General features: G+C 46.4%; 1 protein-coding gene across 1 annotated transcript in view; it reads left to right on the top strand.

Annotated features, from left to right (window-relative positions):
- Positions 1-12,209, top strand: part of LOC124805409 (ras-specific guanine nucleotide-releasing factor 1-like) — a 429,611-nt gene extending 417,402 nt beyond the window's left edge. The window contains exons 4-5 of the mRNA XM_047265970.1: positions 7,752-8,056; positions 12,143-12,209. Of these exons, the coding sequence (XP_047121926.1) occupies positions 7,752-8,056; positions 12,143-12,209 (372 nt within the window). The remainder of the gene's footprint in view (positions 1-7,751; positions 8,057-12,142) is intronic.
- Positions 12,210-14,117: the final 1,908 nt, after the last annotated feature.

Below are 14,117 nucleotides of genomic sequence, written 5' to 3'. Positions count from 1 at the left end.
TAAATTTTGCTTTGTCCTGCGTTCTCCAACGTGTTCATTAAGTGAAGAAATTTCGCTCATTCTGTGGGCACGGTGTAAAAATGTGTTATATGTTAAGCATTTCTCTGTAGATGATCATTATTGTAACGATTTTGCATCAGAATGAGTTACTTATGTTACTTATTTTCAACTATACGCGAAAAAAATAAAAAACAATGTAAAGCACAAGACAATAATTTAGTAACATAAAACAAATGTAAATAAAGTAATTGATTAGAATAGTAATGGATGTTTAGGTATTTTAATTTGTTATGTTGAAAATATTCCAACAGCACATTGTCTCCAGAATGAGATTTTCACTCTGCAGCGGAGTGTGCGCTGATATGAAACTTCCTGGCAGATTAAAACTGTGTGCCCGACCGAGACTCGAACTCGGGACCTTTGCCTTTCGCGGGCAAGTGCTCTACCATCCGAGCTACCGAAGCACAACTCACGCCCGGTACTCACAGCTTTACTTCTGCCAGTATCTCGTCTCCTACCTTCCAAACCTTACAGAAGCTCTCCTGCGAACCTTGCAGAACTAGCACTGCTGAAAGAAAGGATACTGCGGAGACATGGCTTAGCCACAGCCTGGGGGATGTTTCCAGAATGAGATTTTCACTCTGCAGCGGAGTGTGCGCTGATATGAAACTTCCTGGCAGATTAAAACTGTGTGCCCGACCGAGACTCGAACTCGGGACCTTTGCCTTCATAGCAGCGCACAGTCCGCTGCAGAGTGGAAATCTCATTCTGGAAACATCCCCCAGGCTGTGGCTAAGCCATTTCTCCGCAATGTCCTTTCTTTCAGGAGTGCTAGTTCTGCAAGTTTCGCAGGAGAGCTTCTGTAAAGTTTGGAAGGTAGGAGACGAGATACTGGGAGAAGTAAAGTTGTGATGACCGGGCGTGAGTCGTGCTTCGGTAGCTCAGATGGTAGAGTACATGCCCGCGAAAGGCATAGGTCCCGAGTTCGAGTCTCGGTCGGGCACACAGTTTTAATCTGCCAGGAAGTTTCAGCACATTGTCTATTTTTGAAAAATGTTTCAGAAAGCAGCTTTAGTACAAATGGATTATGTGGCTTGAAAGAGTCTTCAATTTTATTTATATTGTTTACATTTTTCATAATTAATTAATGGTAGAGCTGTTGTCGCGTATGTGTCGCGAATGAGTAGCGCGAACTATTTTAAGTGTATAGCTAAGGGTACGATGTTGCACAAGGTGTGGCAGTAAAGGATTAACCTAACTTCAGCAGGGACGCTAGGAAGCAGGAGGAACTGCATTTTTGTGGTAACGGTAGTGTGGGCTACGTGACATAGAGCACAGAAGCTTGTGGAAGGAGCCGAGGTCAAGAGGGCGGCTCATGATAGCGCGGGAGGAGCATCGTGCGAGCGTATTGTGTAAGAGCCCCCGCCGGCGCTGCTGAAAGATTCCGACTCTGACCTCAGTCCGCCTCAGACGCTGAACCTGCGCTACTCCGCCACCGGGACGGGACTCGGTGTCTGGTGGCGCTCAGCTGCACGCGGTGCATTCAGGGTTGCACAGCGTAGCCAGTGTGTCAGTGCCTCGTAGGATTCGATAGTGGTCTCCAATCCTATTTCGTTCTTCAATGTCAGTTACTATACATAGTTCGTCGTCCTTTTCTCACCGAGTTTCCTCACCTGGTAGCATTCCAGCTCGTATCCTCAGGCACCAGGTGAACTATTCGGACGAACCAATTCACAACAGGAGACAGCGTCAGCTCACGCCCTGATCCGTTCGCACCGTTCGCAGGACAGTACACGGTATTCTGCACAATTTCAAAGTAGTGCAAAAGCTGATTATATACTTTTCAAGAATGTTAATTAAATATCGAGATTTATATGAAAAACATTTGTTATGCATCATCGTTTCGAACATATTCCCTCTAAACGTACAATGCCAAACTACGTTTTGAGGTGTATTTTACTCCTTCAAATAAAATTTGACACACACAGTGGTTACGGTTACTACAAGCCACAGCACAAGTTGGGAAACGGGGCCAAATTTCTAGTAGTTTACTGTCGAGTTGAGATTTTCACAAATGTTTTATTCGTATCTTACAGAAACTAGCAGTACGGCAATAAACACCCTTTTAAACACGCCGCTAACGGCAATCAAGTAATTCATAGCAATACAACAGTTTAAATTTTTTTTAAAAAACACAGAAGCTAGCAGTACGGCAATAAACTACCTTTTTAAAACACGCCGCTAACGCCAATCAAAGTAATTTATAGCAATACAACAACTTAAAAACATTTAAAGAACATTAGTAAACAGGCTACCAAAGTAAATACAGAACTTTGTTGATAAAGTACGGCGAGGTAGTGAAGCTACCAACACCGCCGTTAAAAAAATTAAACAGGTCTCGGCAAACACACGATTAATGGCAATAAAAGGAATTTACAAACTTGGAGGAATTTTAAAAAAATTTTAAACTAAAGTGTCCTGGAATATCATTAGAACGTAACAGATATGACGGACCCGTGTAAGGCGGCCACAAATCACCCACTCAGGGATGCTCAGGCTAGACAGAATACTGAACAATTTAAATACGCCCATAAACGCAATTTCCACTCTCAGGCTGGTCACTGCACCGACTCTTAGCCAGCGAAAACTTGTTATAAGACGGCTTAACTTGCTGACAGAATTAGAGCTAACCTCGTGCAAGGAAACATTACACCACACAGTCTTGAATGAGCGACCACATGATCAACCACAAGAAGCATGAATTTACTCATAACCCGCGGCAGAATAGCGAAACGATTAAACTGCCAAAACTACACCTCCCATCGGGCAGTAACGAGAGGAGGAGGAAAGATCACTGTCTTCAATTACACCGGTGCCAGGGACAGGAAACCCGGTCGCCGGAGGCCACAAGGCAGAAGAGACGCTGGTTACACAAAATTATTACTTAATGATTAAACCTTCCACGAACTTAACTTGCAATTATGCTCGAACAGGCAGTACACGACCTCCGATGGCAAGAATTCACACATCCGACCGCGCACGCGTCGCCAGCGTACCCAACACGCTACGGTCACGCGACAACACGCTCTGTCACCGGAGTTCACGTCTTCTCTGCAACGTTGACGGGTAGTGACCGCTCCTTCATCTTAGGTGTCTCCTTTCAAGCTCCAGTGTTGAAACGGAGGATTTAAAGAAGCTTGTTAACGTCCCACCAATGCGAAATGAACAGCAACTACTCGTGGGGCGATTCTGTATACAAACAACACGCGGGGCGCTCTTCCGTCAACTCAACCCGCTCGCTACACACAACCGACAAACATCACGTGGCGACTCGGTACAACCGACCACGCCTGCTTCGCGCTGGAAAGCCACACTGCCCTCCTGTGTCCATCACACTCTCTGCGCGCAACCCGCTACTTCCGCGCCACCACACGGGGTTACAACCGCTCAAACATCTCACTTCCTCCATAGCAGTTTCCCGGAAGCAAAAACGCAGATATCGATAGCAGAGGGAAAAGACAGCCAAGCTGCTACTTAATGACAGACAACATATCAAACAAACACGTCAGGGGAAGAAAAGGAAAACCAATGCAATCTAAACACAAGGTGTGGCACGAGTCGATACACGGCTCAAGATTCATCAACAATGTTTATTTACACTTAGAGAATGACCCGTTGTAAGTCAGGGCAGGGAAGTGATGAGCATGTGCCAATCGGTTGTATGGAATCGGCAAAGTAAGTCGCATCGTCGGGAAGACGCGCTACGGTGGCAGAAAGGAGGTATCTTTGACGACGTTTCGATGACCACTCTGTGAATATTCTAGCCAGATTTATTAATGTCCCAAGGTGGACTGTCAAATGTGTCTTCAGAATCGTCACAGTCATTAACACGATGTAAAACGAATGATTGTCGAAAGATCCTAATCGAGAGACGTAGAAGTTGAATGTCACCTCTCGTCAGTGTCGATGTGTTTCAGGGAAAGAAGATACATTTCAACCAATTTCTGTGCTAGCATTGCAAAGGGATCTGCATGCAATACATATTTGGAGTATCTCCCAAACCTTATTGCCTTCAGTGGCACATTAGACAGCACACCTTCAGCAGGCCAGATACTCAGAAACTGCCTAGTAGCTGATTGGAGATGAGTAGTTTTGTCCGAACGGACACGATTTTGCCGATTTTCAGTTAATACAGATGTCGAGTGCACTGACGCAATAAGACGATTAATCAGTAGTGTGTAGAGAGTGTAGTTCAGGCCGCCGCACGGTGGTTCTGCCTATTTTTGGGCATGTTTTTCGTAATGTGACTTGAGCTCATTTACTTTGCATCTGCCCATTGTAGGTCTGTGATCCCTGTCCTATTGTAGCTGTGCAGTCCCTGTCCCATTTACTGCCCCATCGCAGCTGTGCGATATTTGACCCACTCCAGTTGTGCGACCTCCGTCCAGTTGCATCTGTTTGATGCCTGTTTCACTCCAGCTGTGAAATCACTGTCCGATGGCAGCTGTATGAACGCTACGTGTTTGTACAGGTGGTTGTTTTCTTGCAAACGTCCCCATCTGTTGACTCAGGGATCGAGACGTGGCTGCACGATCCGTTACAGCCATGCGGATGCCTGTCATCTCGACTGCTAGTGATACGAGGCCGTTGGGATCCAGCACGGCGTTCCTTATTACCCTCCTGAACCCACCGATTCCATATTCTGCTAACAGTCATTGGATCTCGACCAACGCGAGCAGCAGTGTCGCGATACGATAAGCCGCAATCACGATAGGCTACAATCCGACCTTTATCAAAGTCGGAAACGTGATGGTAGGCATTTCTCCTCCTTACACGAGGCATCACAACAACGTTTCACCAGGCAACGCCGGTCAACTGCTGTTTGTGTATGAGAAATCGGTTGGAAACATTCCTCAGGTCAGCACGTTGTAGGTGTCGCCACCGGCGCCAACCTTGTATGAATGCTCTGAGAAGGTAATCATTTGCATATCACAGCATCTCCTTCCTGTCGGTTAAATTTCGCGTCTGTAGCACGTCATCTTCGTGGTGTAGCAATTTTAATGGCCAGTAGTGAACCTTTTTGACAGGAAAAACTGTATGAATGTTGAGAGACGCCGACAGAAACCCCACGCGTAAACCTGCAACAAAATATCATTCCTCAAAAATGGTTCAAATGGCTCTGAGCACTATGGGACTTAACTTCTGAGGTCATCAGTCCTCTAGACTTAGAACTACTTAAACCTGACTAACCTAAGGACATCACACACATCGATGCCCGAGCCAGGATTCGACCGTAGCGGTCGTGTTGTTCCAGACTGAAGCGCCTAGAACCGCTCGGCCACTTCGGCCGGCTATTATTCCTCCAGGTAGCATCGTTGCCCTTTTCCAATTCAAAGAATACACCGATACGGGAATGCTTACGCAGGAAAGCCTGTTTAATCACAGTTTCGAGCGGTGAAAGTTAATCGAATGGGGAGCGGCACCTCCTGAACGCGCACTGGCAGCGACTGACTTTCCAGAACCCACACTAGGCGGAGGTGGACTACACGCTTCCAACGCGCCTTGTGAGACTCACACTACGATAAACAATGGAGTTAGACCGTTCCTCCCACCCCATCCCCCCCCCACCCCACACACACACACACACACACACACTTTAAAATTTGGATTAAAATATATTCTTTCCAAGAGTTGGGAAGGGAAATAGAGTGCTGCAACGCCCAGTGTTTGACCGGTCACAGCTCGCCTATTGACGGGGGGACCGAGCCGCTCGTGTCCGGCCCCACACGACTCGGCTCTGCCACGCACTCGCCCCATGTCTGTTGTCCGGATTCCGGACAGTTGGATAAGCAAACATGACCGGTCACCGCTGACGTCTCACCTTGCCTCGCCCCGGTTCGCTGCACTGTACTGTACAAATCCAACGCCTCTTTGTCTCTCTCTCTCTCTCTCTCTCTCTCTCTCTCACTCTCTCTCACACACACACACACACACACACACACACAATGTATTTATCTCTGTCTCTCTCTGTTTTAATACAAAAGTAACGTTTCCAAGAACGGGTACGTGACACAGCTAAATTCATAAAACACTTGGAAAGTAAAATGATATTTCAATACAATCGCGAATAGAAGACGAGTCACATTTCCAAACAGAAGATATATTTTTCCTTTCGTTAATAGGAGGCATTAAATAAGTGGTGTACCTGTAATCTAGAAGACAACCATCTTCATAAAGAAATCGTACAAAGAACATTAAACATTTACAGATGTAACTTGTCATACTTTTCACTTGTTTGCAACAGAAACAAAATTATAGTTATTGCTGATCAGCAGTAAATCACTAACGCGTTCCGGATTTAATTGGCTGCGGCGATTTGTTAATAACATGACGGCTTTCCTAAAGCATCTTTCACTTGGTGCGCTTGTTGCTGGGATACATAAAATACGTCTTGCAACTGCAGCCAGACCTGGCAGATGTGTTTCATGTCTGCTCCACCACTTTAAGATATCATCATCTCCGGAGGGCATTATAATGTAGAGATCTACTTGATCTGCTGCGGATGATCTGTTGTTGCTCCTCTCCCTTTCTGGGTGGTGGTGACACAGTACTTGAAGGATCTATGATAATAAACTAAAGAGACAAGTAACACAGAACTGATGTGCAAATCATCGAAACGTTCCCGTAAAAACGAGGTGTTTTACGTTAATGAAATATTGTACGAATTATAACATTCCCGTTTCTCTATAATACACTATCCACTAACTATGCAAAAACGATTATGTTAATGATTGCATGTTGTACCTGCGTAAGTAGCACACATTTGTCGCACATTGCTAAGAATTTCCTGCTTTTCTGGGCATTTTGTTGTAAATAAAACATTGGTCACAAGAGGCCAAACTGTGTTAGTGTAATGTGTTGTAAGCGTCAAATAGTGCACCTGATTATGCGAGTCAGTCCACATATCAACTGTGGCAGCACATGTTTTATTAATAACTTTCGCAATAACAGAAGGCATTATGCTGTGTCGTATTGCAACAGCTTGTTGTAGAGAGACGTGGCATGACATCTGCCACGGTTTCTCCAAAATGCGCAGCTAGATGTATTAATTCTTGGTCTAGTTCTCTGAAACCCTCACCGGAAGCAGCATTAAAAGGTCTCAAATCTTTACCACACAGTGCAACACACTTTGCTGTAATACTATTTTTTATTACTGCCGGTATCCCTGAAGGAGCTGTGTATTTGTCAGGTTTCTTGCAACTGTGTTTCTTAAAATGAGTGGTTCCAGACTGGAAACGCAATAATGAGGAGCAGTTTATGCACGATACGTACCGAGTAGACGCACTGTTTTCGTCTACAAGCAATAGAAATGCTCTCCATACTTGGCTTTTTAGACATTTCCGTTTCTTCGTGTGTAAACATTGGTTTCAGTCTTAGGTCTTTCTCCACTGGCTTCCTCGCGCTGCATGAATACACAGAGAGACACACCACAAATGAGAAGGCCGTACTGGCTGCAGTCTCACACGGATGATGACACGTGTAATGTGTTTGAAGTTACGTGCTACGTATTCGGTCACGGCATCTATGCTAGAACTGGTGCGGGCAGCCTATCCAGTTAGGGTGTGCTCGCCCCATCTCGTATTTTGTGCTCGCTTACTCGGTCATGCAGGACTCTATTGGGAAAGTCGCCTGTCATTCAAATTCTTTTAAAGACGTACCGTCACGACAGTGAGATTCCTGTCCTGTTTCAGCTGTGCGCTCTGAAAAAGGAGTGGCGGCCGCTTCCGGCGACGTACGGCGGCTCGTCTCTGAGTGGGGGCGGCGCGGGAGGCGGCCTGGCGGCGGGTCTGCTGGGGGCGGCCGGGGGCGGCGCGTGCCTGGGCGGCGCGCTGGGCGCGGGCGCGGGCCCCCACTCCGAGCAGGAGACGCTGGAGCTGCGCAAGATCAAGAAGGTGCAGAGCTTCTTCCGCGGCTGGCTCTGCCGCCGCCGCTGGAAGCAGATCGTCGAGCAGTACATCAAGTCGCCGCACGCAGAGAGCATGCGCAAGCGCAACAGGTACGTGTCCACTCTGGCAACCCTGCCACGACGAAGGCCGAAAATTAATTATGTTTGTTGTGCTGCCCACGCTGCTAAATATTGCATTTTCGGGCAACAACAAAGTTATATTATGTGGCAGGTGTCATTAGAGCACAGTTGTTACAGTCATTTCTTGAAATAATGGATAAACTAGGCACTCATCTTTTCGTGTTTCCCACGCTTGTCTCGTTGTGAACTCATGGCTCACTCGTCGAAAAGCTAGGTAGTGACGATTTCAAGCTCGGATGCAAAGAGGCCTAGGTGATATTCTGCGATATTCAAAAGTTTTATAGATGTGTTTCACAAACCATTCTTGAAGATTAAACTTTTGCAAGTTAGAACAGTGGTGATGTAAAAAAGTAATCAGCACTCCGAATTTAAGTTACACTTCTTTTTTATTACTTTTGTTACAACATCACTTCACAATATAAAACATACTTGAAAATATCTTCCTCACTGTTAAAGTTCACATTTCATAAACTGACTACAATTTGCGTCTTTTCAATATGACGACCAAGACTCGACTAATCACTGCTTACTCGCCCAAAAATCAGAGATACAAGTACGTCAAAGATCATAGTGACAAAAGAAAGAATACACATAAGAATAATATCATTCCAATATAAACGTATCGATGTATCAAAGTACCTGTACATTAATGAAATCAAATCTGAATGTTGTCTCAGAAATGTGTTAACTACTTTACACAGTAGAATATTGCTGGTATCGAGAGGTTGAAGTGAGGTGCCGCAATGATTACGTAATTCAAGTACCATTACAGTACACACTTCACATCCTTTGCCTCAGTAATTTAAATCGTTTCCTCATCGCTAACCGCGAGATAATGCCTGGAATCTGGCAACTGTACCTTAGCTGTCTCATCCCATTATCCTCTTTCTAGTCAATCGAAATCCCAGAATCTTCTGAATCCTGCACATATCTCACTATTTTTCGTAGATGCTCTTGAACACCTTCCTCATGAAATTCGTTGCAGTTAGGACGAGACCCTCCCATGACCGAAAAAACACACACACGTGCAACATCATCTGTTGCGTATTAATAAGCCCGCTTTCATAGAAACTTCCAGATAGATTAACTTTACTTTTCGAGGGAAATGCTGTGCCTTCCGGGCATGACTCGGTACCCGCTTTCACAGTTCCACTTCGCCAGCACCTGTCTCGTAGTTATCCTGCATACCTTAGGAGACTAGCTGTCATAGAAGAAATGCGGACAAGTGGCTTTGCTTTAATCTAACCCATTGTTCCCTGAATAAATATTTCACTCTGAGGTAGAGTTTGCACTATCTTGAAACTTTGCACATAGCACAGGCAATAAGAGCATTGTCTCTGAGAAACCTAAGGTTCCGGGTTCGGGTGTCTTTCTGGCACCCACTACAGAGCGTAAGATTCATCTTTAAACAATTCCCTACGTTATTGCTTGGCCGTATGTTCGAAACATCCTTTCTTCCAGGAGTGCCATTTCCACTAGTTGTGCACGGGAACTTCTCTAAATTTTCGGAACTACACTACTGGCCATTAGAATTGCTACACCACGAAGATGACGTGCTGCAGACGCGAAATTTAACCGACAAGAAGAAGATGCTGTGATATGCAAATGATTAGTTTTTCAGAGCATTCACACAAGGTTGGCACCGGTGGCGACACCTACAACGTGTTGACGTGAGGAAAGTTTCCAACCGATTTCTCATACACAAACAGCAGTTGACCGGCGTTGCCTAGTGAAACGTTGTTGTGATGCCTCGTGTATGGAGGAGAAATCCGTACCATCACGTTTCCGACTTATATAAAGGTCGGATTGTAGCCTATTGCGATTGCAGAATATGGAATCGGTGGGTTCAGGAGGGTAATACGGAACGCCGTGCTGGATCCCAACGGCCTCGTATCGCTAGTAGTCGAGATGACAGGCATCTTATCCGCATGACTGTAACGGATCGTGCAGCCACGTCTCGATCCCTGAGTCAACAGATGGGGACGTTTGCAAAACAACAACCATCTGCACGAACAGTTAGACAGCACGGACTAACAGCTTGGAGACCAATGTTGCGATTGCCCGGTTTACAGCATCATGATGGTCGCATCCGTGTTTGCGACATTTCGGTGAACGCACATTGGAAGCGTCTATTCGTCATCGCTATACTGGCGAATCACCCGGCGTGATGGTATGGGGTGCCACTGGTTACACGTCCCGGTCACCTCTTGTTCGCAGTGACGGCACTTTGAACAGTGAACGTTACATTTCAGATGTGTCATGACCCGTGGCTCTAACCTTCATTCGATCCCTGTGAAACCCTACATTTCAGCAGGATAATGCACGACCGCATGTTGCAGGTCCTGTACCTGCCTTTCTGGATACAGGAAATGTTCGACTGCTGCCCTGGCCAGCACATTCTCCAGATCTCTCACCAACTGAAAACGCCTGGTCAATGGTCGCCAAGTAACTGGCTGGTTACAATACGCCAGTCACTACTCTTGATGAATGAAAACGCCTGGTCAATGGTCGCCAAGTAACTGGCCGGTTACAATACGCCAGTCACTACTCTTGATGAACTGTGGTATCGTGTTGAAGCTGCATGGGCAGCTGTACCTGTACACGGCATCCAAGCTCTGTTTGACTCAATGGCCAGGCGTATCAAGGCTGTTATTACGGCCAGAGGTGGTTGTTCTGGCTACTGATTTCTCAGGATCTATGTACCCAAATTGCGTGAAAATGTAATCACATGTCAGTTCTAGTATAATATATTTGTCCAATGAATACCCGTTTATCATCTGCATTTCTTCCTAGTGTAGCAATTTTAATGGGCAGGAGTGTAGGAGAGAGAATGGAAGTAGCTCTTTGGGAAGGGGGGGGGGGGAGGTTTGGGGGAGTTAAGTCGTGCTTGCATAGCTCACTATGTAGAACACTGACCTGCAAAATCAAGACTGTCGGCAGCAGTCCGTTTCAAAATTCGGTAATATTTCATTCGCTTCACTTATAAACCAAATGCGGAAGGGTGATAACTTTCCCAGTGCCAGCTCACGTCTTTCCATGGAGACGTACAGAACAAAGAAGTAATAATTTATTTCCTTGTAGGTACGAATTTGGAAATTTGTGGTAATATCCTGTGGGACCTAACTGCTGAGGTCATCGGTCCCTAGGCTTACACACTATTTAATGTAACTGAAACTAACCTACGCTAAGGTCAACACACACACACATGCCCGACGGGGGGAGCCGCGCGAACCGTGGCAAGGTGCCCAAGACCACGCGGCTACTTCCCTCGGTGTAGAAACAAATATTGCTTTCTAGCAAACTTAAGATTATGGGAATAAGTATTCTCGATAACAATAGCAAGGCGTACGGCTCACAGTTAACTGTGATCTCGATTAAATAAACCAGCAATTCTAGCGAGTGACGAGGGTAATAGCTTCACCGCCCCATCGACGACGACGTCATTACTAACGGAGCACAAGGTATAAATACGATAATGTTGGGGCACAAAAATGGAAGTGTTCTTTTTCAAAGGAATTGTCCCAGTACAGGCCAACAGACGGAGAACTAAAGGAAACCCACATCAGGATAGTCGCACTGTGATTTCAAGTCCACTCCCCCAACACAAGAAATTGGGTGGAAACCAAAAATAAATAATTTGGTTGATAGCTAATTTGCAGTTCATTTAAAATAAGTAAACTTGTATTTCTGTTGACCAAGTGGATGCTGTCGATGTAAAAGTATTGACGACAAGTCACATTTAGACATACAGTCTTAGATATTACAACAACTATTTTAGGTTCAGAATTTTGTATTTTACATGAAACAACTGCTTACTAGTAATGTAGGTGCTGTGCTCCCACACTGAGTCAATGAAATTATTCCCAGAGTTGCCTTGGATTGCAATTCTGCAGTTTTCTTTGCTGATACAGATATGTAAAAACACTACAATGTAACATGTTTTAACACTAGTATGTCAGTAGTAATTGTACAATGGCACCCCAAGTAAACCGAGCTTGGTCCATGAAGTGAGCGACGTACTGTTTTAAATGAACTTTGTTGAAATTCTGTTGCCAGGATACCACTGGCCAATACTGTGGACTTGTATCCGAGATTATGCCAGGTTCCCGGCAGGAAGTATTAATTTCAATTCTGAATTATCAGTGCAGCTTTCTGATGCATGTTTCACGAGAAATCCGTACGGTAGTTTAAAAGAGAGGCGTCAGCTTGCCATAAATTTCATGAAATGCATTTAAGTTTAAATTTAATTGTATCTCTGGCGTCACAGATCAAGAGTTAACTATTTCCGCAAATATACACTCCTGGAAATGGAAAAAAGAACACATTGACACCGGTGTGTCAGACCCACTATACTTGCTCCGGAGACTGCGAGAGGGCTGTACAAGCAATGATCACACGCACGGCACAGCGGACACACCAGGAACCGCGGTGTTGGCCGTCGAATGGCGCTAGCTGCGCAGCATTTGTGCACCGCCGCCGTCAGTGTCAGCCAGTTTGCCGTGGCATACGGAGCTCCATCGCAGTCTTTAACACTGGTAGCATGCCGCGACAGCGTGGACGTGAACCGTATGTGCAGTTGACGGACTTTGAGCGAGGGCGTATAGTGGGCATGCGGGAGGCCGGGTGGACGTACCGCCGAATTGCTCAACACGTGGGGCGTGTGGTCTCCACAGTACATCGATGTTGTCGCCAGTGGTCCGCGGAAGGTGCACGTGCTCGTCGACCTGGGACCGGACCGCAGCGACGCACGGATGCACGCCAAGACCGTAGGATCCTACGCAGTGCCGTAGGGGACCGCACCGCCACTTCCCAGCAAATTAGGGACACTGTTGCTCCTGGGGTATCGGCGAGGACCATTCGCAACCGTCTCCATGAAGCTGGGCTACGGTCCCGCACACCGTTAGGCCGTCTTCCGCTCACGCCCCAACATCGTGCAGCCCGCCTCCAGTGGTGTCGCGACAGGCGTGAATGGAGGGACGAATGGAGACGTGTCGTCTTCAGCGATGAGAGTCGCTTCTGCCTTGGTGCCAATGATGGTCGTATGCGTGTTTGGCGCCGTGCAGGTGAGTGCCACAATCAGGACTGCATACGACCGAGGCACACAGGGCCCACACCCGGCATCATGGTGTGGGGAGCGATCTCCTACACTGGCCGTACACCACTGGTGATCGTCGAGGGGACACTGAATAGTGCACGGTACATCCAAACCGTCATCGAACCCATCGTTCTACCATTCCTAGACCGGCAAGGGAACTTGCTGTTCCAACAGGACAATGCACGTCCGCATGTATCCCGTGCCACCCAACATGCTCTAGAAGGTGTAAGTCAACTACCCTGGCCAGCAAGATCTCCGGATCTGTCCCCCATTGAGTATGTTTGGGACTGGATGAAGCGTCGTCTCACGCGGTCTGCACGTCGAGCACGAACGCTGGTCCAACTGAGGCGCCAGGTGGAAATGGCATGGCAAGCCGTTCCACAGGACTACATCCAGCATCTCTACGATCGTCTCCATGGGAGAATAGCAGCCTGCATTGCTGCGAAAGGTGGATATACACTGTACTAGTGCCGACATTGTGCATGCTCTGTTGCCTGTGTCTATGTGCCTGTGGTTCTGTCAGTGTGATCATGTGATGTATCTGACCCCAGGAATGTGTCAATAAAGTTTCCCCTTCCTGGGACAATGAATTCACGGTGTTCTTATTTCAGTTTCCAGGAGTGTACATAAAAGCATACAGATGCCTGTTTTAACAGAAATCACCCAGCTTCCACACTCTATTATTACTACATACGAATGTTGTACCATCTTTACCACACACATATGTTACATTTCCTGTCATATCTTTTGAAATTGGTTTCTTCAGTACCGGCATGAAAAGTTGGCGCTGTTGTGTATGGCTTCATACGCAACAGTACAAACTTACAAAGACTCATTACAAATAGTGCAGCAGGAAAAGTCCAACTTCCACACCGTCAGCAACGACGATGCGCCAACGAAGGTATCATAGTGTAGTGGCTCGAAGTGCAAGTGGGC

Source organism: Schistocerca piceifrons, chromosome 7, assembly GCF_021461385.2.
Source record: "Schistocerca piceifrons isolate TAMUIC-IGC-003096 chromosome 7, iqSchPice1.1, whole genome shotgun sequence".
NCBI lineage: Eukaryota > Metazoa > Arthropoda > Insecta > Orthoptera > Acrididae > Schistocerca > Schistocerca piceifrons.
The sequence above is the reverse complement of the archived record's forward strand: the minus strand, read 5'-3'. Positions and strand labels throughout refer to the sequence as shown.